Source organism: Saimiri boliviensis, chromosome 2, assembly GCF_048565385.1.
Source record: "Saimiri boliviensis isolate mSaiBol1 chromosome 2, mSaiBol1.pri, whole genome shotgun sequence".
Classification (NCBI taxonomy): domain Eukaryota; kingdom Metazoa; phylum Chordata; class Mammalia; order Primates; family Cebidae; genus Saimiri; species Saimiri boliviensis.
In genome coordinates, this window is record NC_133450.1 from 26,179,265 (window position 1) to 26,204,520 (window position 25,256).

General features: G+C 49.9%; 1 protein-coding gene across 1 annotated transcript; it reads left to right on the top strand.

Annotated features, from left to right (window-relative positions):
- The first annotated feature begins 8,913 nt into the window (after window positions 1–8,913).
- ISM2 (isthmin 2) lies at window positions 8,914–25,256 on the top strand. The gene is made up of 6 exons (XM_003924604.3): window positions 8,914–9,060; window positions 18,265–18,653; window positions 19,733–19,983; window positions 23,872–24,012; window positions 24,260–24,343; window positions 24,476–25,256. Exons 1-6 carry the CDS (start codon window positions 8,920–8,922, stop codon window positions 24,994–24,996), a joined length of 1,527 nt encoding a protein of 508 aa, XP_003924653.1. The 5' UTR covers window positions 8,914–8,919; the 3' UTR covers window positions 24,997–25,256.

A 25,256-nucleotide genomic window follows, 5' to 3' on the forward strand; every position in this document is an offset into this window, starting at 1 on the left:
TCAGCCTCCCTAGTAGCTGGGACTACAGGCACATGCCACTGTGCCCCACAGAATTTTTTAAATTATGGAGTTTCACTCTGTTGCCCAGGCTGGTCTTGAATTACTGGCCTCAAGCAATCCTCCCACCTCAGCTTTCTGAGGTGCTGGGATTATAGGCATGAGCCACCACACCTGGCCCAGTAAAGAGTTTAAAGTATGGAAATAGATAATTCTTAGCGTCATTTTTTTTTTTTTTTTTTTTTTGGAAACGGAATCTCACTTTGTCGCCCAGGCTGGAGTGCAGTGGCGCGATCTCGCTGCAGCCTCCACATCCGGTACCCACCACCACTCCTGGCTAATTTTTGTATTTTTCAAAGAGACAGGTTTCATTCACCATATCGGCCAGGCTGGTCTCAAACTCCTGACCTCGTGATCCACCCACCTTGGCCTCCCAAAGTGCTGTGATTAAAGGCAAGAGCCACTGCGCCTGGCTAAAAAAAAAAAAAAAAAAAAAAAAAAAAAAATTTAATTATTATTTAAAGTGGATTGTGCAGAATGTGCAGGAAATAAATAAATAAATAAAGTGGAGACAGAGTTTCACTGTGTTGCCCAGGCTGGCTTGAATTCCTGGCCTCAAGCAATCCTCCTGAGACCGGTTCCGGGACGGCAGGGAGGCTTAGCTTGCTGCTTGGTGGGCTGTGTTTTTTTAGGCCGTCACTCCCACCTCAGCTTTCTGAGGTGCTGGGATTATAGGCATGAGCCACCACACCCAGCCCAGTGAAGAGTTTAAACAGATAACTTTTAGCATCTTTTTTGTAGACGTTGGCAATTTGATCAAGTTTATATGGAAATCTAAACAACCTAGAATAGTCAAAACAATTTTGAACAAGAATTTACGGCCGGGCACGGTGGCTCACGCCTGTTATCCCAGCACTTTGGGAGGCTGAGGCAGGTGGATCACGAGGTCATGAGTTCAAGATCAGCCTGGCCAAGATGGTGAAACCCTGTCTCTACTAAAAATACAAAAATTAGCCGGACATGGAGCATGCACCTGTAATCTCAGCTACTCAGGAGGCTGAGGCAGGGAATTGCTTGAACCCAGGAGGCAGAGGTTGCAGTGAGCTGAGATTGTGCCACTGCACTCCAGCCTGGGTGACAGAGCGAGACTCTGTCTCAAAAAAAAAAAAAAGAGTCCAGGCACGGTGGCTCAAGCCTGTAATCCCAGCACTTTGGGAGGCCGAGGCAGGTGGATCACGAGGTCAAGAGATCGAGACCATCCTGGTCAACAAGGTGAAACCTCGTCTCTACTAAAAATACAAAAAATTAGCTGGGCATGGTGGTGTGTGCCTGTAATCCCAGCTACTCAGGAGGCTGAGGCAGGAGAATTGCCTGAACCCAGGAGGCGGAGGTTGCGGTGAGCTGAGATCGTGCCATTGCACTCCAGCCTGGGTAACAAGAGCAAAATTCTGTCTTAAAAAAAAAAAAAGGGCCGGGCGCGGTGGCTCAAGCCTGTAATCCCAGCACTTTGGGAGGCCGAGGCGGGTGGATCACGAGGTCAAGAGATCAAGACCATCCTGGTCAACGAGGTGAAACCCTGTCTCTACTAAAAATACAAAAAAAAAAATTAGCTGGGCATGGTGGCGCGTGCCTGTAATCCCAGCTACTCAGGAGGCTGAGGCAGGAGAATTGCCTGAACCCAGGAGGCGGAGGTTGTGGTGAGCCGAGATCGCGCCATTGCACTCCAGCCTGGGTAACAAGAGCGAAACTCCGTCTCAAAAAAAAAAAAAAAAGAAAAGAAAAGGAACTTACACTACCTGATTTCAAGACTTTCTGTAAAGCTACAGTAATGAAGACATTGCCGTTGGCATTAGGATAGTCATGTAGATCAGTAAAACATACTAGAGTCCAGAAAAAGACCCACACATAGTCTGTTGATTTTCAATAGAGTTGCCAAAGTAGTTCAGTGGGGAAAGTGCAGTTATTTCAGCTAATGGTGCCAGAACAATTAAATGTCCATATGGGCAGAAATGACCTTCAACCCTTAACTCAGATATACAATAATTAATTCAAAATAAATCATACATCTGAACACAAAAATTAAAACTATAAAACTTCTAGAAGAAAATAGAAAAGAAAATCTGACTTTAGGTTAGGAATGATTTCTGAGGACACAAAAAGCATTAATCAAAAAAACTGGTAAGTTGGACTTGATCAAAATGAAAATTTCGAAAGAAAACGAAAAACAAACCCCAGGCTTAGATAAAATATTCAGAATACGTGTATTTGATAAAGGCTTTCTATACAGACTATCTAAAGAAACCTTAAAATTCAATAATCTATTCATAAAAAATAGGTAAAAGATGGAACATTTCACAAGAGGTACAGTAGTGTCCCATACGCTTATGAAAAAACACTTAACATCATTAGTCTTCAGGGAAGTGCAAACAAAAACTACAATAAGATTCTACCATCCAAGCCTGGGCAACATAGCAAGATCCCATCTCTACTAAAAAACTGAGAAATTAGCTGAGTATGGTGGTGCATGCCTGGAGTCCTAGCTACTCAGTAGTATGAGGTGGGAGGATCCCTCGAACCCGAGAGTTGAAAGCTACAGTGAGCTATGATCACACCACTACACTCCAGCCTGGGAGAGTAATATACTGTCTCAAAAAAAATAAAAAATAAAAAAATAAAAAAAATTCTACCACCAATCCCACCAGAATGGCTAAAATTAAGAAGAATTACAATATCAAGTGTTGACAAAGGTGTGGAGCAACTGGATCTCTCATGTGTTGCTGGTGGGGATGCAAATAGTACATCCACTTGAGAAAATGCAAATGGTACATTCACCTGAGAAAAATAATTTGGAGGTTTCAGAGAGCAGTTCCACTCCTACATAAATTTAAATTTTTTATCTTATTTTAAAATTTTTATCTATTTAGTTTGAGACTGAGTTATGAGACTGGCTAATTTTTGTATTTTGGGGAGAGACAGGGTTTCCCCCTGTTGGCCATCCTGTTCAACTCCCAGGCTCAAGCGATCTGCAGGCCTCAGCCTCCCAAAGTGCTGGGATTGCAGGCATGAGCCACCCTACCCAGCCCACTTATAAATACTTAAATGAAAGCATGTGTGCATCAGGACTTACACTTGAATATAGCCACTATTCATAACCAGAAACAATCCAAAACCCATAATGGTGAATGGATAAACACGTAGCAATATGTGCATATAATGCAGTATTACTCAGCAATGAAAAGGGCCAAATTACTGATACCTACAAGGTGGGTGAATCTCAGCCTCCTGCTGATGGTAGTGCATGTGGTGTGTGGGGGAAAGAAACATGCTGAGAGAAAGAAGCCAGAGGAACGAATAGGTAAATATTATTCCATTGATGTGAAATTCTAGAAAAGCAAAACTATTCTTTTTTTTAAATTTCTTTCTTTTTTTTTTTTTTTTTAAAGATGGGGTTTCACCATGATGGCCAGGCTGGTCTTGAACTCCTGACCTCAGGTGATCCACCCACCTCGGCCTCCCAAAGTGCTAGGATTACAGCCACCACGCCCGGCCTTTCTGTCTTTTTTTTTAATTTAAACTATTTGCACTGCAAGGACCAGGACCGACTCGCTCCCCGCCAAAGCAAAAACTATTCTATGGTAACTGCAAGATCAGTGGCTGCCAGGAGCCAAGGGAAGGAGGTAGGGATTAACTATACAAAAGGACAATGAAAATGGAATTTTCCAAAAAGCATAAAGTCAGCTGAGCGTGGTAGCTCATGCCTGTAATCCCAACACTTTGGGAGGCCGAGGTGGGCTCATCACCTGAGATCAGGAGTTCAAGATCAGCCTGATCAATATGGTAAAATCTACTAAAAATATAAAAATTAGCTGGGTGGTGATGTGTGCCTGTAGTCCCAGCTACTTGGGAGGCTGAGACAGGAGAATTGCTTGAATCCTGGAGTTAGAGGTTGTAGTGAGCTGAGACTGCACCACTGCACTCCAGCGTGGGTAACAGAGTGAAAGCCTGTCTCAAAAAAATAAAATAAAAGCATGCAGTCATGTCTCTCATGGATATAAAATGAACACGTGTTAAAGATTTTACTTATTAATGAGGAAACTGGTAAGGGCGTTAAAACCAGTTCAAAGGAGATATTGAAAAACCAACATTTGTAAATCAGGGATATTGAAACGAATGTTCAAACTAAGGCAAACTCGTTTCTTCCACACTGGGAGAAGAAACTCAATTGAACTTGTACAGGGCAGGACAGAATATACATTTCTTTGGACAAGAATTTTGTTTTGCTACCAGTTACCTACAACCTACAGAGCAGTAGCTCAAAGGCAATGAAAGACTAGAATTAAATACGCTGGAAGGAAGCACGCTACGTGCACAATGCAGTTTTCCACCGAAGCACAAGCTTTTCGACAGCACACAGAAGGAAATTGGAAGATGGAAGGTTCTACATCATATGGCGGTGGTGGTTACACAGATGCACACATTCATGAAAACGGAATCGTACAATTAAAATAGGTGTGTTTTATTATATGTAAATTATGCCTCAGTGAAGGTTATTTTAAAAAGGAAAGGCCGGCCGGCGGTGGCTCACGCCTGTAATCCCAACACGTCGGGGGGACAAGGCGGGAGGCATGACCTGAAGTCCAGAGTTCAAGACCAGCCTGGCCAACATGGTGAAACCCCGTCTCTACTAAAAATACAAAAATTAGCCAGGTGTGGTGGTGGGCATCTGTAATCTCAGCTACTCGAGAGGCTGAGGCAGGAGAATCACCTGAACCTGGGAGGCAGAGGTTGCAGTGAGCCAAGATTATGCCATTGCACTCCAGCTTGGGTGACAAGAACAAAACACTCCATTTCAAAAAATAATAATAATAAGATAGGAAGATAGGCCACGTGCAGTGGCTCACACCTGTAATCCCAGTGCTTTGGGAGGGTGAGATTTGGGGGGGGGTCACCTGAGGTCTCAGAAGTTGGAGACCAGCCTGGACAACATGCTGAAGCTCCGTCTCTACTAAAACAAACAACAACAACAACAAAAACCAGGCCAGTCTCGATGGCCTACGCCTGTAATCCCAGCACTTTGGGAGGCTGAGATGGGCAGATCACCTGAGGTCAGGAGTTCAAGACCAGCTTGGCCAAATGGTGAAAACCTGTCTCTACTAAAAATACAAAATTAGCCAGGGGTGGTGGTGCATGCCAGTAATCCCAACTACTCGGGATGCTGAGGCAGGAGAATTGCTTGAACCCGGGAGGCAGAGGTTGCAGTGAGCCAAGATTGCACCATTGCAACTCCAGCCTGGACAACAAGAGCAGAACTCCATCTCAAAAATAAATAAATAATAAACTAAAAATACAAAAAAGCTAGCTGGCCGTGGTGGCAGGTAATCCCAGCGAATCAGGAGGCTGAGGCAGGAGAATCACTTGAACCCAGAAGGTGGAGGCTGCAGTGAGCTGAGATCATGTCATTGCACTCTAGCTTGGGTGACAAGAGCAAGATTCCATCTCAAAAAAAATTTTTTTTTTAAATCTTTCACTGGTCTGACTCCCACCCCCTGCATAAGAGAAAGACCTCACCAAGTCCTACAAAGCCCAGTGAGTCTGCCTCTGCCACCATCCCGCTGCCTTACCTCACCATTCTGTTTAGTGAGCTCCGACTGTACTTTATTTCAGACCCTACACTTCCTCGGTTTTCTCTCTCACCGTCTAAACCAGATATTGCTTACTGTCTTTTTTTTTCTTTTTCTTTTTCTTTTTTTTTTTGAGGCAGAGATTGCAGTGAGCAGAGATCATACCGCTGTCCTCCAGCCTGGTGAGAGCGACAGAGTGAGACTCCATCTCAAAAAAAAAGGAAAAATAACCAGCTTCGTGGGGAGTGGGGGACGGTAAAAAACGAGGGGGTGCAGCAGGACCAAGGAGGCTATCTATAGTTGGGGGCGGAGCTTGGAGTCCAGTGTGATGCTTGTCATGGAGACAGTTGCTCATGAATGAATGAACTCTGTCTTCCAAGTCTCCTTTAATCGGGTGGAAGGTGCAGGAATGTGGAAACAGACAAAATATTAGGCAGGGTGTGAAAATATTTATACCAAAAAAACAAAAAACCTGAAAAAGAACAAGGTGGCCTTGCATTTCGTCTCGTAAATGCAATATGGTCTAGCAGGTACTCACAGGCGAGGTTTCTTCTGGCTAACATTTGAGTGTTTACCATGTACCAGGCATCCTATTAGGTTGCACCATATGAAATTGCCAATATTCGACCTTTTGAACAAAACAGGGCAACTTCATATAGTTCATTCTAATACAAATTCTCAACATGGAAATATGGCTTCTCTTTTACTCACACTTCTCATTTACTGGCGCTTACTTCTCACACTTGGTGCCCAGGTGAGATGGGTAACACCTCCTGCTCCTGTGCCGCCGAAACTTTACAGACGAAAAAAGCATGAAGACGACAAATAACTTGTCCAATAATATCACCTACTTGGTAAATGGTGAAAGATTCCAATCCCAGGCCGGGCGCGGTGTCCTGTAATTCCCAGCATTTTGGGAGGCCCAGGTGAGCAGATCATGAGGTCAGGAGTTCGAGATCATTCTGGCCAGCATGGTGAAACCCCATCTTCATCAAAAATACAAAAATTAGCCGGGCATGATGGCACACGCCTGTAGTCCCAGCTGCTTGGGAAGCTGAGGCAAGAGAATCGCTTGAACCAGGGAGAGGGAGGTTGCAGTGAGTGGAGACTGCCCCATCATTGCACTCCAGCCTGGCGACAGAGCAAGACTCCGTCTCAAAAAAAAAAAAAAAAAGATTCCAATCCCCATGGTCGAATCCAGACCTAGGTTGTCATCCCTGTGACAGAGCATTCAGAACCCTGCAGTTGTGCGCTTAGGAAGAGTAGTTCCAGAAAAGCGCACAGTACCCCCACAGTCTTACTTTAACTTCACCCAGACCAGCAGTTGACGCCAGTAGCTGGGCTTGCTGTCCATCCTCTCCAGCACCTCTGGGGATCCAGCAACCCTGCCCGCAAACTTGAGTCATCCTTGTGTGCCCTGCTATGGCCCCTGGGTGGGCATGTTCCTCATGCCTTGTGACTGATCTTGTCCCAGCCCCTCCCTCTACCCCGTGTCTCGGTGTCCACCTTTCCTAGATGCCCATCCAGGCTCTAAGATTGGCACTGCCTTTCAGAGTTCCTGATCTTTGCCACAAGCTAAGGTTTTGTGTCGGTTGCTCAGAGGCAGGCCATCTTACTGACCCTCGTGGCCTACGTGAGGATCCCTGCACCAAGGGTCCCACCGGAGGAAGTGGGCAGTTCCACTGTTTCACCCAGGATACAACTAGGCGACCCCGACTCCGGCTGTCCTGGGACTTTATCCTCACATCTCATCCTCAACATTCTCCTGTTTTGTTTCGTTTTGTTTTCTTCTTTCTTTTTTTTTTTTTTTTTTTTTTTTTTTTTTTTTTTTTTTAAGACGGGGTTCGCCGGGCGCGGTGGCTCAAGCCTGTAATCCCAGCACTTTGGGAGGCCGGGGCGGGTGGATCACGAGGTCGAGAGATCGAGACCATCCTGGTCAACATGGTGAAACCCCGTCTCTACTAAAAATACAAAAAACTAGCTGGGCGTGGTGGCGCGTGCCTGTAATCCCAGCTACTTGGGAGGCTGAGGCAGGAGAATTGTCTGAACCCAGGAGGCGGAGGTTGCGGTGAGCCGAGATCGCGCCATTGCACTCCATCCTGGGTAACAAGAGCGAAACTCCGTCTCAAAAAAAAAAAAAAAAAAAAAAAGAAGACGGGGTTCATCACGTTGGTCAGGCTACTCTTGAACTCCCGACCTCAGGTGATCCGCCCGCCTTGGCTTCCAAAGTGCTTGGATTACAGGCGGTTAGCCACCGCGCCCTGACTTCGTTTTGTTTTCTAAGACAGGGTCTCACTCTGTCGCCCAGGTTGGAGTGCAGTGGTGCAAACTCGGCTCACTGCAGCCTCCGCCTTCCAGTTTCAAGCGATTCTCCCACCTCAGCCACCCGCGTAGCTGGGACTACAAGCGCCCGCCACAATGCCTGGCTTATTTTGTATTTTTAGTAGAAATGTGGTTTCACCATGTTGGCCAGGCTGGTCTCAACTCCTGACTTCAAGTGATCCTCCCGCCTCGGCCTCTCAAAGTACTGGGATTAGAGCCGCCGACCGGCTTTCCGGGGGTTTTTAAGTGCTCAGAGGACATTCCGAGGACCCTGGGCGCAGAGCGGCAGGTGTTGACTCGCGCCTCTCCTCTGATCTCCACCTGGGGCAGTAGAGTGGGAAGGACCCTGGGGAGTTACTACCAGGCCTCCCCCACAGCAAACCTTCCCCGAGGCATCACCGCGCACCTGCCCTGCATCCCAGGTGCTCGCGCCTCTCTCCCATCCAGCTGCGCTTCCCTCCCTCGCCCGCGCTGCACCGCAGGTCCGGGTCGCAGTCGGAGCACGGTCGGGGAGGGCGGAGGTGGCGTCGGACCCTCAGGACCCCGCAGGAGTCGCAGCGCGGGGCTGGAGCGCGCCGGGAGCAGGAATTCGCTGGAGGCTGCGACGGGGACAGCGGCGGGGACTGAAGGCGAGGAGGCGGCCAGATCAAAGAGAGCCGTCTGCGGGGCCGAGACTGGAGGGGGGAGCGTCGAGGGGCTTCTCCCGGGAGGGCGGGGGGCGTCCCGGTGCGCGGACCCCAGAGCTGCGCCGGCGCCCACGCGGGGGCCGGGGTCAGAGAGGCCGTGCGAGCTGCGACCCCTGCCCCGCGCGCCCCTGTGCCCCGCGCGTCCCTCAGGGTCCCCAGGCGCTCGGGGGCAGGGGGTGCCTGGCCTGAGCCGCAGCCCCCGCGGTCCCGCCCACGGAGGAGGCGAGGCGGGGCGCGACTGGGTTAGCGGCCGCGGGCGGAAGCTCCGGCAGAGCTGCCTCGGGACCGACACGATGCGTGCGCTCCGCGGCCGAGCCGGGCTGCTCCTCTGCGTGCTGCTGCTGGCGGCGCTGCTGACCGCGGCGCTAGGGCTCCCCATGAGGGAGCCGCGGGGCGGCGAAGTTCAGCCCCGCAGCCGCGGGAGGCTGGCAGAGGTGAGTGGCGGCGGCACGGGGCTGCAGCGCGCGCGGTCTCTCCTCCCCGGTCCGCCGGCTCTAGCCGTGCATGGAGCGGGACCGGGACACACGCCGGAGGGCGACCCCCCGAGGGAGAGGGTCCAGGGCGGGCTGGACCGCCCCCGATACCGGGCGCTGGCCAGGTGCGCCGGACCTCGAGGCTCCCACTCCCCGCGCGTGGCCGCGAGCTCTGGAGGAGCCGCTGCAGACCCGCCTGGGGACAAGTTTAACTTCTGTGCCGAGTGAGGTGGCCGACAGTCAGCGATGGCTGAGTTTCCTCGCCCCCAGCAAACCTCGCCTGCAGCCAGCCCCCTGTTCAGGTGCGCGCTGGCTGGGAGAGGAGTCCCAACGGTGCGAGGAAGCTGGCCCTTTGCGGAGAGGCGGGCCAGGGCCGCTGAGGTTCAAACGGTCAGGTGAGCCCCTTCCATGAGACAAGCGGAGGCACGGTGGGGCTCTCCAACTGCTGGCCGGGGTGTCCAGCCCCAGACTGACGCTGTCCTGGAGGCCTGTGGGTGGGCATTGGGGTATAAAACAGAAATGAGATGGAAGAGTGGTGTTGGCCACGTGGAGGGAAGCCATGGTCTGTCAAGCCCTGTGTCTTCCAGTCACTGAGGGGTCTACAGTCCAGCTTGTTGCCCCTTGAAATGCAGCGGACATTCATTCCCATGGGAACAAAGACAGCCAGATTTGTATTAGGGTTGCAGGAGCAGGCCTGTGTGGCAGGTGATCTTAGGTCTTGGGTCCTGAATTCTATGTACTGAGTTGTAGGAGGCCAGAATAATTCTTTAATTCTTCCCATTTTCCCTCCCTCCATCCCTTCCTTCCTTCCTTTTCTTTCTCTCTCTTTTTCTTTCTGTTTTTTTTGTTTTTTGTTTTTTGTTTTTTTTTTTTTTTTGAGACAGGGTCTCTGTCACTCAGGCTGGAGTAGCCTCAACCTACTGGACTCAATCCATCCTCTGGCCTCAGCCTCCTTGATACCTGGGACCACAAGCATGTACAGCCACACCTGGCTATTTTTATTTTTATCTTTTATTTCGTAGAAATGGAGTCTCACTATGTCTCCTAGGCTGGTCTTGAACTCCTGGCCTCAAGCAATCCTCCCACCTCAGCCTCCCAAAATGCTGGTATTACGGGCTTGAACCATGGTGCCCGGCCATTCTTCCCTGTTTTTTTTTTTTTTTTTTTTTTTTTTTTTTGAGACGGAGTTTCGCTCTTGTTACCCAGGCTGGAGTGCAATGGCGCGATCTCGGCTCACCGCAACCTCCGCCTCCCGGGTTCAGGCAATTCTCCTGCCTCAGCCTCCTGAGTAGCTGAGATTACAGGCACGTGCCACCATGCCCAGCTAATTTTTTTGTACTTTTAGTAGAGACGGGGTTTCACCATGTTGACCAGGATGGTCTCGATCTCTCGACCTCGTGATTCACCCGCCTTGGCCTCCCAAAGTGCTGGGATTACAGGCTTGAGCCACCGCGCCCAGCCTTCTTCCCTGTTTTTGAGATGACGACACTGAGGATCTATATGGGCGTGCAGGGTGTGGGAGACTGAGTGAATGAGTGAGTGAGAGCTAGAATTTGGGCTATGCTACTAGTGCCCAGGCTGCTGAAGCCCTCCAGAGGCTGTGGGAAGGAAGCAGGAGCCTGGCTGCACTTGAGGATGTGTCTGTAGACCTGTTTTGCTACTTTTTTTTTCTGCCCCCTTAAGGAATCTTTTTTTTTTTTTTTTTTTTTTTTTTTTTTTTTTTTTTTGAGACAGAGTTTCGCTCTTGTTACACAGGCTGGAGTGCAATGGCGCGATCTCGGCTCACCGCAACCTCCGCCTCCTGGGTTCAGGCAATTCTCCTGCCTCAGCCTCCTGAGTAGCTGGGATTACAGGCACGCGCCACCATGCCCAGCTAATTTTTTAGATTTTTAGTAGAGACGGGGTTTCACCATGTTGACCAGGATGGTCTCGATCTCTCGACCTCGTGATCCACCCGCCTCGGCCTCCCAAAGTGCTGGGATTACAGGCTTGAGCCACCACGCCCGGCTCTTTTTTTTTTTTTTTTTAATTTTTTTTTCTTTTTTAAGACGAGGTTTCACCATGTTGGTCAGGCTGGTCTTGAACTCCCAACATCAGGTGATCCACCCGCCTAGGCCTCCAAAGTGCTTGGATTACAGTCCTGAGCTACTATGCCTGGCCAAGGAATCTTTTAGATTTTTTTCCTGTCCCCAGTCCCCATGAATTTATTTATTTATTTGTTTGTTTATTTATTTATGATGCTCTTGTTGCCCAGGCTGGAGTGCAGTGACGTGATCTCAGCTCACCACAACCTCCACCTCCCAGGTTCAAGCATTTCTCCTGCCGCAGCCTCCCGAGTAGCTGGGATTACAGGCATGCGCCACCATGCCTGGCCAATTTTTGTATTTTTAGTAGAGACGGGGTTTCTCCATTTTGGTTAGATTGGTCTCAAACTCTCGACCTCAGGTGATCTGCCTGCCTCAGCCTCCCAAAGTGCTAGGATTACAGGTGTGAGCCACCACGCCTAGCCAAATTTTTTTTTTTTTTTTGACATGGAGTCTTGCTCAATCTCGGCTCAACCTCTACCCGCAAGTTCGAGGGAGTCTTCTGCCTCAGCCCCCCAAGTAGCTGGGATTACAGATGCCTGTCAACACGCCCAGATAATTTTTTTTTTTTTTTTGAGACGGAGTTTCGCTCGTTACCCAGGCTGGAGTGCAATGGTAGGCATGCGCCACCATACCCAGCTAATTTTTTGTATTTTTAGTAGAGACGGGGTTTCACCATGTTGACCAGGTTGGTCTCGATCTCTTGACCTTGTGATCCACCCGCCTCAGCCTCCCAAAGTGCTGGGATTACAGGCTTGAGCCACTGCGCCCGGCCTCCAGATAATTTTTGTATTTTTTAAGGAAAGATGGGTTTTTACCATGTTGACCAGGGTAGTCTAGAACTCCTGACCTCAAGTGATCCATCGGCCTTGACCTCCCAAAGCACTGGGATTACAGGCGTGAGCCACTGCACCCAACCTCGCCATGAAATTTTAATACCACAGACATACTGTCTGTTTATGTATTATGGCCCTTTGGAATCTCACGAACCATTGTAATATCATAAGACTTTTTTATCTCTCACAAGATCTAGTTATTGCCCCTATTAAGAATGCACCCTGGCCGGGCGCGGTGGCTCAAGCCTGTAATCCCAGCACTTTGGGAGGCCGAGGCAGGTGGATCACGAGGTTGAGAGATCGAGACCATCCTGGTCAACATGGTGAAACCCCGTCTCTACTAAAAGTGCAAAAAATTAGCTGGGTATGGTGGCACGTGCCTGTAATCCCAGCTACTCAGGAAGCTGAGGCAGGAGAATTGCCTGAGCCCAGGAAGAGGAGGTTGCGGTGAGCCGAGATTGCGCCATTGCACTCCAGCCTGGGTAACAAGAGCGAAACTCCGTTTCAAAAAAAAAAAACAACAACAAAAAAAAACAAAAAAACTAAACATTAAAAAAAAAAAAAAAAAAAAAAAAGAATGCATCCTGGCTGGGCGCGGTGGCTCAAGCCTGTAATCCCAGCACTTTGGGAGGCTGAAGCGGGTGGATCACGAGGTCAAGAGATCGAGACCATTCTGGTCAACTTGGTGAAACCCTGTCTCTACTAAAATTACAAAAAAAAATTAGCTGGGCATGGTGGCACGTGCCTGTAATCCCAGCTACTCAGGAGGCTGAGGCAGGAGAATTGCCTGAACCCAGGAGGCGGAGGTTGTGGTGAGCCGAGATCGCGCCATTGCACTCCAGCCTGGGTAACTAGAGGGAAACTCCGTCTCAAAAAAACAAACAAACAAACAAACAAAAAAGAATGCATCCTTTAGACTGATTCTTTTCAGCCTCAGCACCCTTATCATTTTGGGCCATATAATTCTTTGTGGTAAGGGCTGCTATCTCACGCATTATAGAATGGTTAGCAGCATTCCTGGCCTCCAACCCCAGGTGCCTGTAGCACTCGTCACCAGGACCAGAACTGCCACAGGTTTCCTGTGGGACACCCCATCCCACTGCCCATAGTGGAGAATGACTATGGTAGACAGAAGAGGCCCCTCGCCAGTCCCTCCTCCTAATAGAGATGACAATGATAATCAAATTAATTAAACTGGCATTGTTTCTGCTCGCTTGGCAAAAATGTTTCTATTTTAGTACTGATCGCTTTGTATTGTAATTATTTTTAGCATGTTTGCCAAATCTTCCACCAATAAGAACACCCTAAATGATGGATTATTTCAGAGCCAAGATCATATCCTCAGCTCTAGTACAAAGCCTGGCAGAGTCATCCAAAACATGTGAAAACAAATTAGTGCCACAACGAAAAAGCAGAGCTTGGAGTTTAGGGCTTGGGGTTCTGGTCCCAGTGGGTCACTAATGCATGTGTGACTCACCTCAGATGATTTCCTCACATTGAAAAAGAGGGGCCTGTGTGGTGGCTCACACCTGTTATCCCAGCACTTTGGGAGGCCAAGGTGGGAGAATTGATTGAGCCCAGGAGTTCAAGACCTGCCTGAGCAACATGGTGAAAAACCCATCTCTACCCCTGAAAAATACAAAAATTAGCTGGGTGTTATGGTGCATAACTATAATCCCAGCTACTCAGGAGGCTGAAGTGGAAGGATCACTTGAACCTGTCAGGCAGAGGCTGCATGAGCTGAGATCCCGCCACTGCATTCCAGCCTGGGTGACAAAGCGAGATCCTGTCTCAAAAATAAATAAATAAATAAATAAGTAAAATGAAAAAAGAGAGCCTAGGTCATCTCCATGGTCTTGTCCAGCTTTGACATCATCCCATGAGTCTGCATGATTTGTGTGAAAGCTGTATGCAGCAAAGGTGTTAGTTTAAGGAGTCATGTTGAGAGAATGCAGATTGCTATTCTAAGAACTTGGGTGGTATGTCACAGAAAACTGACCAGGATGAGCATGGTGGCTCACACCTGTAATCTCAGCACTTTGGAAAGCTGAGGAGGGTGAATCACTTGAGGTCAGGAGTTCAAGACCAGCCTGGCCAAGATGGTGAAACCCCGTCTCTACTAAAAACACAAAAATTAGCCAAGCATGGTGGTGAGTGCCTGTAGTCCCCGCTACTCAGGAGGCTGAGACAGGAGAATTGCCTGAACCCGAAAGGCAGAGGTCACAGTGAGCCAAGATTGTACCACTGCACCAGCCTGGGAGACAGAGTGAGACTCTGTTTCAAAAATTAAATAAGTAAATAGATAACTGACCAGCACAATGACCTTAATGAAGAAGCGAAAGAACATAAAACCCCTGGATCTAAAAGTAAAGATTGCTGAAAGGGAAGTGAGCAATCTCTGGGCTTTATAGAGTCGGAATGAATTACTTAACGTGAGGTCATTTCTTTGTCATATCACCTTGACATGAGCATTGTCTCCATTTTCCAGGTGAAAAAATTGAGGCATAGAAAAGTTAAGTCTAGCCAGGAGCCAGGTCTGTGATTAGATCTCTGATGGTACATCTTTGCGTGTCGTGTTCCAGTCTGCTCATCTGAAGTCTTGAAAAGAATCATTAGCCTTGTAAACAAAGTGTGCCCCCACTCTTCTCTTGACAGGCCTGTTGCTGAGCCTCAATTTACTCCTACAGGAAAATAAGAACTCATTTTGTCAGATGCAGTGCTGGGTGAAAAAGCACCGGAGAGGTGGATGGTGACGTCATCACAAAAAGAGGCTGGGGGCTGGGCATGGTGGCTCATGCCTATAATCCCAGCACTTTGGGAAGCCAAGGCAGATGGATCACTTGAGCTCAGAAGTTCAAGATCAGCCTGGGCAACATGGAGAAACCCTGTCTCTACTAAAAATACAAAAATTAGCCAAGCGCAATGGCACGCACCTGTAATCCCAGCTATTAAGGGCTAAGGTGGGAGAATCACTTGAGCCCAGGAGGTTGAGGCTGCAGTGAGCTGTGATTGTACCACTGCACTCCAGCCTGGGTGACAGAGCGAGACCCTGTCTTCATATTAATTAATTAATTACATAAATAAAAGAAGCTGGGCCAAGCCCGGCACAGGTGGTGCATGAGTATAGTGCTAGTACTTGGAGGGTAAATGGGAGGATCACCAGGAGTTCGAGGCTGCACTGAGCTATGAACCCACCACTGTCCTCCATCCTGGGTGATAGAGCAAGACCCTGTCTTTTTTTTTTTTTTTTTTTTTTTTTTTTGAGATAGAGTCTCAGTCAGCTGTCCAGGCTGGAATGCAATGGCGCATTCTTGGCTCACTGCAACTTCCACCTCTCAGGTTCAACAGATTCTCCAGCCTCAGCCTCCCAAGTACCTGGGATTACAGGTGTGTGCCACCATGTCTGGCTAATGTTTTTGCATTTTCTTTTCCTGCCCACCTGCAACTGTCTTGATCGAGTTATGTTTTTGCATTTTTAGTAGTGACGGGTTGTCCCTTATTGGCCAGGCTGGTCTCAAATTCCCGACCTCAGGTGATCTACCCTCCTCAGCCTCCTAATGTGCTGGGATTACAGGTGGGAGCCACCATGCCAGGCCAAGCCCTGTCTTTAAAAAAAAAAAAAAGAGGCTGAGGTCAGTTTGTTGGGTGCTGAAAGCAGGCAAAGAGTGACCCAGCTCTGCCTTGGGTATCTTCTGTTCTGGTTAGGATCAGAACAACTCAAACAGCCTCCATGTGTGTTCCTTGTCTTGTTATTATTTTAGGGATGAGGAAACTGACAGCAGGTCCAATAACTAACCCAGGGTTAGTATGTGGTGAGCCAGGATCCCCACTCAGTTTTGCTTAATTCCAGAACTCCAGGGCATCTAACCCTGGCACCCACCACCTCCTTGGCAGGCAAGGGAAGACCTTTACATGGGAGAAAGAAGAACTGGGGACTTGGTGCCACACGGGGTTGAGGGGGCTAGACTTAGGCAAGAGAGGCTGGGCACGGTGGCTCACGCCTGTAATCATACCACTTCGGAAGGCCTAGGCGGGACGATTACTTGAGGCCAGAAGTTCACGGCTGCTCTGAGCTATGATCGCACCAGTGCACTCCAGCCGGGCAGAGTGAGAACCTGTCTCTGTTTAAAAAAAAAAAAGGCCGAGTGCAGCATCGGCTCATGCCTATAATCCTAGCACTTTGGGAGCCTGAGGCAGGCAGATCACCTTTCATGCTCCATGCGTCTTTCATGCTCCTGCTGCAGCAGCACGAACCTCTCCCATTCCACCCAACGTGGGACAGTCCTTGCAGAAGACTGGAAGAGCTGTCTGTCCTCTCTCAATTCTCCTATCCTTTTTTTTTTTTTTAAAATAAAGATAGGGTCTCACTGCAGCACAGGCTGGAGTGCAGTGGCTCACTGCAACCTCTGCCTCCTAGGTTCAAGCAATTCTCCCGCCTCAACCTCCTGAGTAACTGGGACTACAGGTGCGCACCATCATGCCTGGCTAATTTTTGGAGTTTTAGTAGAGACGAGGGTTTCAGCATGTTGGTCAGGCTGGTCTCAAACTCCTGATCTCATGATCTGCCCACCTCAGCCTCCCAAAGTGCTGGGATTACAGACGTCTGGCCCAGCCCCTGGTTTTTGAAGGGGACTGTCCCGGTGAGGACAACGTGGTGAGTGGCTGTTGGAAGGGATGAACTGGCTGAGTCAGCCATACCAGCAGCCTGGAGTAGAAAAAGGAGATGGCTGGGCGCGGTGGCTCTCGCCTATAATCTCTGCTCTTTGGGAGGCCAAGGCGGGCGGATCACCTGAGGTCGGGAGTTCAAGACCAGCCTGACCAACTTGGAGAAACCCTTTCTCTACTAAATATCAAAATTAGCCAGGCGTGGTGGCACATGCCTGTAGTCCCAGCTACTTAGGAGGCTGAGGCAGGAGAATTGATTGAATCTGGGAGGTGGAGGTTGCAGTGAGCCGAGATTGCGCCATTGTACTCTAGACCGGGCAACAAAAACGAAACTCTGTCTCAAAAAAAAAAAAAAAAAAAAAAAAAAGCCAGGCATGGTGGCTCATGCCTGCAATCCCAGCACTTTGGGATGCTGAGGTGGATGGATCACAAGGTCAGGAGTTTGAGGCCAGCCTGACCAACATGATGACATCCCATGTCTACTAAAAATACAAAAATTAGCCAAGCGTGGTGGTGGGTGCCTGTAATCCCAGCTACTCGGAGGCTGAGGCAGAAGAATTGCTTGAACCTGGGAGGCAGAGGTTGCAATGAGCCAGGATCGAGCCACTGCACTCCAGCCTGGGCAACAGAGTAAGACTCCATCTAAAAAAAAAAAAAACAAAAAAAAAAACAAAAAAAAAACAGAAAAAGAACCAGGCCCCAGGCCCCAGGCAGGCAGGCAGAGGAAGGTAACTGTGTTCAGAGGCGCCAAGGAACACAGCCCTCCCATTGTTGGCCTGGGCAGGGCGGAGTGGACAGGATCAGGCCGAGGGGAAAGGCCCAGGCCTGCCACCCACTCCCCAATAGGACCAGGCGCATCCCTGGGGGCTTCCTGCTCTGGCATTGAGGGCCCCGGGGGTTTGGAGGCACATTGTCTGCAAAGGGCTCCACTCTCTGAAACGGCTGTCTCCCCTTCTTGGGCCTCCTTCTTCATCTGGGAAATGACCCTCCTTTTCATGCCGCATGCTGACGTCCGCTGTGAAAGCACTTTGTGGACATAATTCACTGTTTGATCAGCTACACCCTCACTTACACACTGAGGGCCTGAAAGCAGGAGGTCGTATGCAGATTTTTTTTTTTTTTTTTTTTTGAGACAGAGTTTCCCTCTTGTTACCCAGGCAGGCATGCAATGGTGCAATCGCTGCTCACTGCAACTTCTGGCTCCCGGGTTCAAACAATTCTCCTGCCTCAGCTTCCTGAGTAGCTGGGACTACAGGCGTGCGTCACCATGCCCGGCTAATTTTTGTATTTTAGTAGAGACGGGGTTTCACCATGTTGACCAGGATAGTCTCGATCTCTTGACCTCGTGATCCACCCGCCTTGGCCTCCCAAAGTGCTGGGATTACAAGCGTGAGCCACCGTGCCCGGCCCGTATGCAGATTTTATATTACATATACACACTCCAGAGAGTTGTTAAGTCACAGTGTGAGTTTATGACCTGGGCAGACCCCAGGGCTCCTGGATCCGCCTGGCCAGCCTTTTTCTGGTCCCCCTGGGGTAAGCCGTGACCCGTTACCTCATCTTCCCTCTCTCTCCCTCAGGCCTCAGCCTCCCCAGATCCTAAGTCTCCGAAGGAAGAGGAGGAGGGACCACTGCTCCCCCGAACCCACCTGCAGGCAGAGCCACACCAACAGGAACGCTGGACTCTCACTGAGCCGGCAGCTCTGACCCTGGGCCATGCCACCCCTCCCACAACCCCAGGCAAGGCCACCCCTCCCAGGACCCCGGAGGTTACTCCCTTGCTGCTGGAGCTGCAGAAGCTGCCGGGATTGGTCAACACAGCCTTGAGTACCCCAAACCCTGATATCCAGGTGAGAGAGCTTCAGAAGGGCCAGCAGCCCCTCAGACACCCAGAGAGAAGGGGATTGAGAGGGTGGACTCAGGATAGCCTTCATCTTGGACTCTGTGGAAGGTGGGGCTTCTGTGTGGGGTCAGAGGACAGGCTTCCATGTTCTCTCTCTGGTGTAGCAGGCAGAGTACCTACCCCTGTACTTTCTAGCTGTGGGCCTTGGGCAAATCTCTTGGCTCTTTGAGCCTCTGTTCTTTAGACCATGGCAAGAGACAAGCAGCACCAACCTAGCAGGGCTGTGTGAGCACCAGTGAGTGGGAAATGCTCTGTGGGCTGCAAGGGATCCCAGGAATCTGGGGAGGCTTCCCGGAAAAGACCCGTGGGTCTAATCCCCACCCAGACCCCACACCTTACCTGCAGCCCCTAAAGAAGGGGTTCAGTATAGAATGGGGTGGGCTGGTGGCATGGGGGACAGCCACCTGAAAGGCTTTATAGGAGAGGAAATGAGAGTGGCTGGCAGAATTCTAGTTAGAAGCACCACTGCCTGGGGTGAGTCTCTCATGATAGTAATTCTGCATGTTTGTGTAGCAGCTACAGTTTACAAAACACTTTCGCCAGAAGGGGAAAAAAGACCACAAAAGTATAAAACACAATCCTAAAATTATTTCAAGTGTCTTTCTTCTTTTCTCTATCTAGCTACACACACAAAAAAATGGAAGGTTTTTTTTCTGTCAGTGATAAGAGTATAGGTGATTTTTCTTTTCTTCTTTTTTTTTTTTTTTTGAGATGGAGTCTCGCTCTGTTGCACAGGCTGGAGTGCAATGGCATGGTCTCTGCTCATCGCAACCTCTGCTTCCCAGGTTCAAGCGATTATCCTGTCTCAGCTTCCCCAGCAGCTAGGTGCGCCACCATATCCGGCTAATTTTTGTATTTTTAGTAAAGACAGGGTTTCACCATGTTGGCCAGGCTGGTCTTGAACTCCTAACCTTGTGATCCACCCACTTCAACCTCCCGAAGTGCTGGGATTACAGGCTGAGCCACCAAGCCTGGCCGGAATATAGGCGATTTTCATTTTCTTCTTCATAGTTTGCTGGTTTTTTTCAAATTTTGTTCAGTGAGCCTCATGTTACTTTCCTGAATAGCCAAAAATAATGTTTCCAAAGTTCTGTTTCACATAAATGATTTTATTTTACTTATTTTCCATCCATATTGTGCAAGAGAGCTTCTCTGGGAGAAGAGGAAGGGGGTACTCATCTCAAGGACAGAGCCCCAGGGGAACAAGAGGAGAAGCGGGAGGAAAAGGAGGAAGACAAGGATTATTCTGTAGAGGAAATCAAGGATCTGGACCAAGAAGACAAAAAGGAGGACGATGATGAAGAGGAGGAGCTCTGGTTCAATGGGACTACAGACAACTGGGACCAGGGCAGGCTGTTCCCCAGGGCTTGGGTCCTCAAGGAGTTTAACATCAAAGGTGGGCACCCCCATCTTGCCATCCCCCGGCTGCTACCCTATAGGTCCCGAGTGGAAATGGGGGTGGGGAAGAGGGCAGAGGCTTCCCAGCCAGGAGCATCTGGGGAAGCCAGGTGCTTAGGGCCTGTTCAGACACCATCATCGACTCAAAAGTAATATTGCCAATAGCTCGCAAAGTTTTTCCTTTTTTTGAGATCAAGTCTTGCTCTATTGCCCAGGCTAGAGTGCAGTGGCATGATCGTGGTTCACTGCAGCCTCAAACTCCTGGGCTCAAGAGATCTTCCCACCTTGGCCCCCGAATAGCTGGAACCACAGGTGCGTGCCACCAGGGTAGGCTAATTTTTTCTTTATTTTTCATTTTTTAGTAGAGAGAAGGTCTCCCTATGTCGCACAGGCTGGTCTCAAACTCCTGGGCTCAAGCAGTCCTCCCACCTTGGCCTCCCAAAGTGCTGGGACTACAGGCATGAGCCACTGTGTCCAGCCTTTTTTTCTTCTTCTTTTTTTCTAAACAACATTTGGCCTTGATACCCCCTAAGCAAAAGACATTTGTTACTATTATATTTATTTACGTCTGTGAGTTTCCAAGGATTGAGAAATTTTAAATTCCGCCACTCACGACTGACCTTATTTTCAGATTGTGTGTGTGAATTTGACTCCTGGCTTTGCTGCCTACCAGCCGAGTGACCTTGGGCAAGATTCTCCAACTCTCTGTGCCTGAGTTCCTTCTTCTATAGAATAGGGAACAGTACAGCCTTTACTGCGTGGAGTTGGCTGTAGAGAGTATTGAGTTAAGACATACATAGTGCCAGCGTGGAGTAAAGAAAATATTGGTTATTTTTATTATTTTGGTTAGAAGAAGACATAACAACAGCACAAACTGTTCAGAAAATATTACCTTAAACCTACTAGCTTCTCATGATGACAGATTTTTTTTTTTTTTGAGGTAGAATCTCACTTTGTTGCCCAGGCTGGAGTGCAGTGGCATGATCTTGGCTAACTGCAACCTCCGCCTCCCGGGTTCAAATGATTCTTGTATCTCAGCTTCCCGATTAGCTAGGATTACAGGCACCCACCACCATGCCCAGCCAATTTTTGTATTTTTAGTAGAGTCGGGGTTTCACCATGTTGGCCAGCTGGTCTCAAATTCCTGACCTCAAGTGATCTGCCCACCTCAGCCTCCCAAAGTGTGGGGATTACAGGCGTGAGCCTGGCCATGATGATGATTTCTATTTTTGCATATTGTGGTTTAAGTTTCCTCTGGGTGCAGACATGTTTTATGCATACTTGTAGTCATTTCCCTTGGAGCCCTGGTGTCTTGTCAATGGACAGAGGTACCTGTGATTAAGACTAAGTTGTGACAGGCTCTTTCCAATTCACTAAAATAATGTAAACTCACAGAAAATTTTCATCACTGGCTGGGCACAGTGGCTCATGCCTTGTAATCCCAGCACTTTGGGAGGCCAAGGCAGGTGGACTGCTTAAGCTCAGGAGTTCATGACCAGCCTGGGCAACATGGTGAAACCCTGTCTCTACAAAAAACCACAAAAATTAGTTGGGCATAGTGGCACCTGCCTGAAGTCCCAGATACTTGGGAGGCTGAAGTGGAAGGATCACTTGAGCCCGGAAGGTCAAGGCTGCAGTGAGCCGTGATCACACTCCTGTACTCTAGCCTGGGTGACAGAGCAAGACCCTGTCTCTGAAAATAAAAAAAGGAAAAATTTTCATGTTTTTCAGCTTTTCTCCCATTAATTTTCCTTAAACTCGGTGCCAGTGCTGGCCTGCCTGTGAAGTGTGGACCAGTTGTCAGTATTTTGGGGGTTCCACAGAAAGCACTGGGTCTCAGGCTCTGCACAGTCTGAGGATTTTGGCCCAGCCATGGCTGGAATGCATTGGCAAGATCACAGCTCACTGCTGCCTCGACCTCCCTGGGTCAAGTGATCCTCTTTCCTCAGGCTCCTGAGTAGCTTTTTAAAAATTTTTGTAGAGATGGGGTTTTGCTGTATTTCCCAGGCTGGTTGGTCTCAGATACATGAGTTTAAGCAATCTGCCTTCCTCAGACTCCCGAAGTGCTGGGATTACATGTCCAGCTGGGAAATTATTAAATATCTCCAATGTGACCGGGCGTGGTGGCTCACGCCTGTAATCCAAGCACATTGGAGGCCAAGGCAAGCGGATCAACTGAGGTCAGGAGTTCAAGACCAGCCTGACCAACATGGTGAAAACCCGTCTAAAAAAAAAAAAAGTATTAAAAAAATATATCTCACCAGGCACGGTGGCTCACGCCTGTAATCCCAGCACTTTGGGAGGCCAAGGCGGGTGGATCACGAGGTCAAGAGATCGAGACCATCCTGGTCAACATGGTGAAACCCCGTCTCTACTAAAAAAAAATACAGCCGGGCGCGGTGGCTCAAGCCTGTAATCCCAGCACTTTGGGAGGCCGAGGCGGGTGGATCACGAGGTCAAGAGATCGAGACCATCCAGGCCAACATGGTGAAACCCCGTCTCTACTAAAAATACAAAAAATTAGCTGGACATGGTGGCGCGTGCCTGTAATCCCAGCTACTCAGGAGGCTGAGGCAGGAGAATTGCCTGAACCCAGGAGGAGGAGGTTGCGGTGAGCCGAGATCGCGCCATTGCACTCCAGCCTGGGTAACAAGAGCGAAACTCCGTCTCAAAAAAAAAAAAAAAAATACAAAAAAGTAGCTGGGCATGGTGGCACGTGCCCGTAATCCCAGCTACTCAAGAGGCTGAGGCAAGAGAATTGCTTGAACCCTGGAGGCGGAGGTTGCGGTGAGCCGAGATCATGCCATTGTACTCCAGCCTGGGTAACAAGAGCGAAACTCCATCTCAAAAAAAAAAAAAAAAAAAATTCTCCAGTGCAAGGGGAATATTAGCAGCCTTGGTTTTGATTGACATAAAAACTATAGCTCAGGCCAGGTGGGTGGCTTACACCTTTCGTCCCAGCATTTTGGAGGCTGAGGCTGGAGAATCGCTTGAGCCCAGCAGTTCAAGGCCAGCCTGGGCAACATGGCGAAACCCCGTCTACAAAAAATTTAAAAATTAGCCAGGCTTGGGCTGATGTGGTGGCTCACACCTGTAATCCCAGTACTTTGGGAGGCCGAGGTGGGCAGATCAGTTGAGGTCAGGAGTTCAAGACCAGCCTGGCCAACATGGTAAAACCTTGTCTGTACTAAAAATACAAAAATTAGCTGGGCATGGTGGTGCACGCCTATAATTCCAGCTACATGGGAGGCTGAAGCAGGATAATCACTTGAACCGGGGAGGTGGAGGTTGCTGTGAGCCAAGATCACGCCACTGCACTCCAGCCTGGGAGACAGAGCCAGACTCTGTCTCAAAAATAAATAAATAAATAAATAAATATTAGCCAGGCTTAGTGGCGTGTGCCTGTAGTCCCAGTTACTAGGGAGGCTGAGGTGGGAGGATTGCTTGAGCTCAGGAAGTCAAGGCTGCAGTGAGCTGTGATCACATTATTGCACTCCAGCCTGGACAAAAGGGTAAGATCTTGACTCAACAAACAAATTAAAAAAAAAAAAAAATTATAGCTCAGAGATGTCGGGGGACTTGCCCAAGGTCACACCAATAGCAGTCAGATGGCTCCCAGCCCCAGGTATCATTTTCTCTTCATTGCGGTGTTAGCACAGAGCAAGTGGCTAGGGTTGTTCTGTCTCTTCACATAGGTTGTTCACTGCAGAAGGGTACCCAGTTGACAGAGCAGGTGGAAGCTGAAATCCAGCCCATGTTTCATTCACGAGGCTGGCAGCCCTGGCATGGGCTGCGTCCACCTGAGGAAAGGGTGCCCTGTGCTGATGTGCACCGATGCACCCTGTGGGCTGTGTGCACTCACCCCCAGCTCCCTGTCTTGCCCCAGATCATGAGACTCAGGAGGAGTGGAGTCCCTGGTCTCCCTGCAGTGGGAATTGCAGCGCTGGCAAACAGCAAAGAACTCGGTCCTGTGGCTACAGCTGCACCTCCATCGAGTCCCGTAGCTGTGAACTGCCCTTCTGCTCTGGTGAGATGAGCCCCCGCCCCTGCATAGGAGTGGCTGGTGTGGCTTAGACTGGAGGGCTGGTCCCTTGGAAAAGTGGGTGGGCTTGGGAGAGGGGATGCAGGAAGCTCACAAACATGGTGGTCCTGCCTTGTCCCCGGCTTCTCTCGGCTGCTGTGGGCACTGAGAGCCTAGTGAGGGCTGCAGTTCCCTATCAGGGGCACTGAGGTGCCCTGGGGAGTCACCAGCCTGGCCTCTTTTCTTCCCAAAGACACCGAGGACAAGAACATCTCGGGCCCCCTCAGTGAGGAGTGGCAGCTCCTGAACAAGAGTGCTACAGATTTGTTTGGCCAAGGTCAGTGGGGGGCTAGGCACCAGCTGGGGCCTGGGCCTTCTGTCCCCTTGCACTGGCCCTTAGTCCCCACCCCACACGGGTGTGGCCGGCTCTCTGACTGGCTTCCCTCCTGCACTTTCCTGCCCTCTGCAGATGTGGACAGCTGCGAGAAATGGCTGACCTGCAAGAACGACTTCCTTACCAACTACGTAAGCCAGATGCAGCGGGACCTGCCCAGCTGCCCGTGTGTCTACCCGCGGGGGGCCATAGAACGCACCGTGAGCATGCGGGACAACCAGCGCCAGGGCCGCAGATATCGGTGGAGGGACGCCAGTGGCCATTCCGAGCGCCTGGACATCTACCACCCCACGGCGCGCTACTGCCTGCGCTCCCTGCTGTCCGAGGAGAGCAGCACGCTGGGCGCCCAGCACTGCTGCTATGACAACCACCGCCGGCTGCTGACCCGCGGCAAGGGCGCCGGCGCGCCCAACCTCATCAGCCCGCAGTTGTCACCGCAGCTGCACTTCAAGGTGGACACGCTGCCCTGGATCCTGTGCAAGGGGGACTGGAGCCGCCTCCACGCCGTGCGCCCCCCCAACAACGACCGAGCCTGCCCGGACAACCCCCCGTTGGAGGAGTACCTGGCACAGTTGCAGGAGGCCAAGGAGTACTAATGCCGGGGCTGCCGAACAGATGCTGCAGGGAGAGGGCCCGCGGCGGCTGCTGCTGCTGCTGCTGCTGCTGTTGCCCGGGAGAACTTTCCTGGTAGGGCCCTCACCCCGCCCCTGCCCAGACAGGGTGAGTGAAGGGCTCCCCCAGCAAAGTTGGTCCCAGGCTGCCTGCCCTCTGCCTGTGACCCCGAGGCAGATGTCTCAGTGGGGTTAGTGAGAAGGTTGAAGGGTATTTAGGGCCCAAGATGGGTGTCCCTGGGAGC

Excerpts from the sequence above, each read along its gene's own strand:
- ISM2 (XM_003924604.3), top strand. The coding sequence starts at position 8,920 with ATGCGTGCGCTCCGCGGCCGAGCCGGGCTGCTCCTCTGCGTGCTGCTG. Across the intron at positions 19,984-23,871 it reads CAAGGAGTTTAACATCAAAG|ATCATGAGACTCAGGAGGAG; the intron begins GTGGGCACCCCC and ends GTCTTGCCCCAG. Across the intron at positions 24,013-24,259 it reads TGAACTGCCCTTCTGCTCTG|ACACCGAGGACAAGAACATC; the intron begins GTGAGATGAGCC and ends TTCTTCCCAAAG.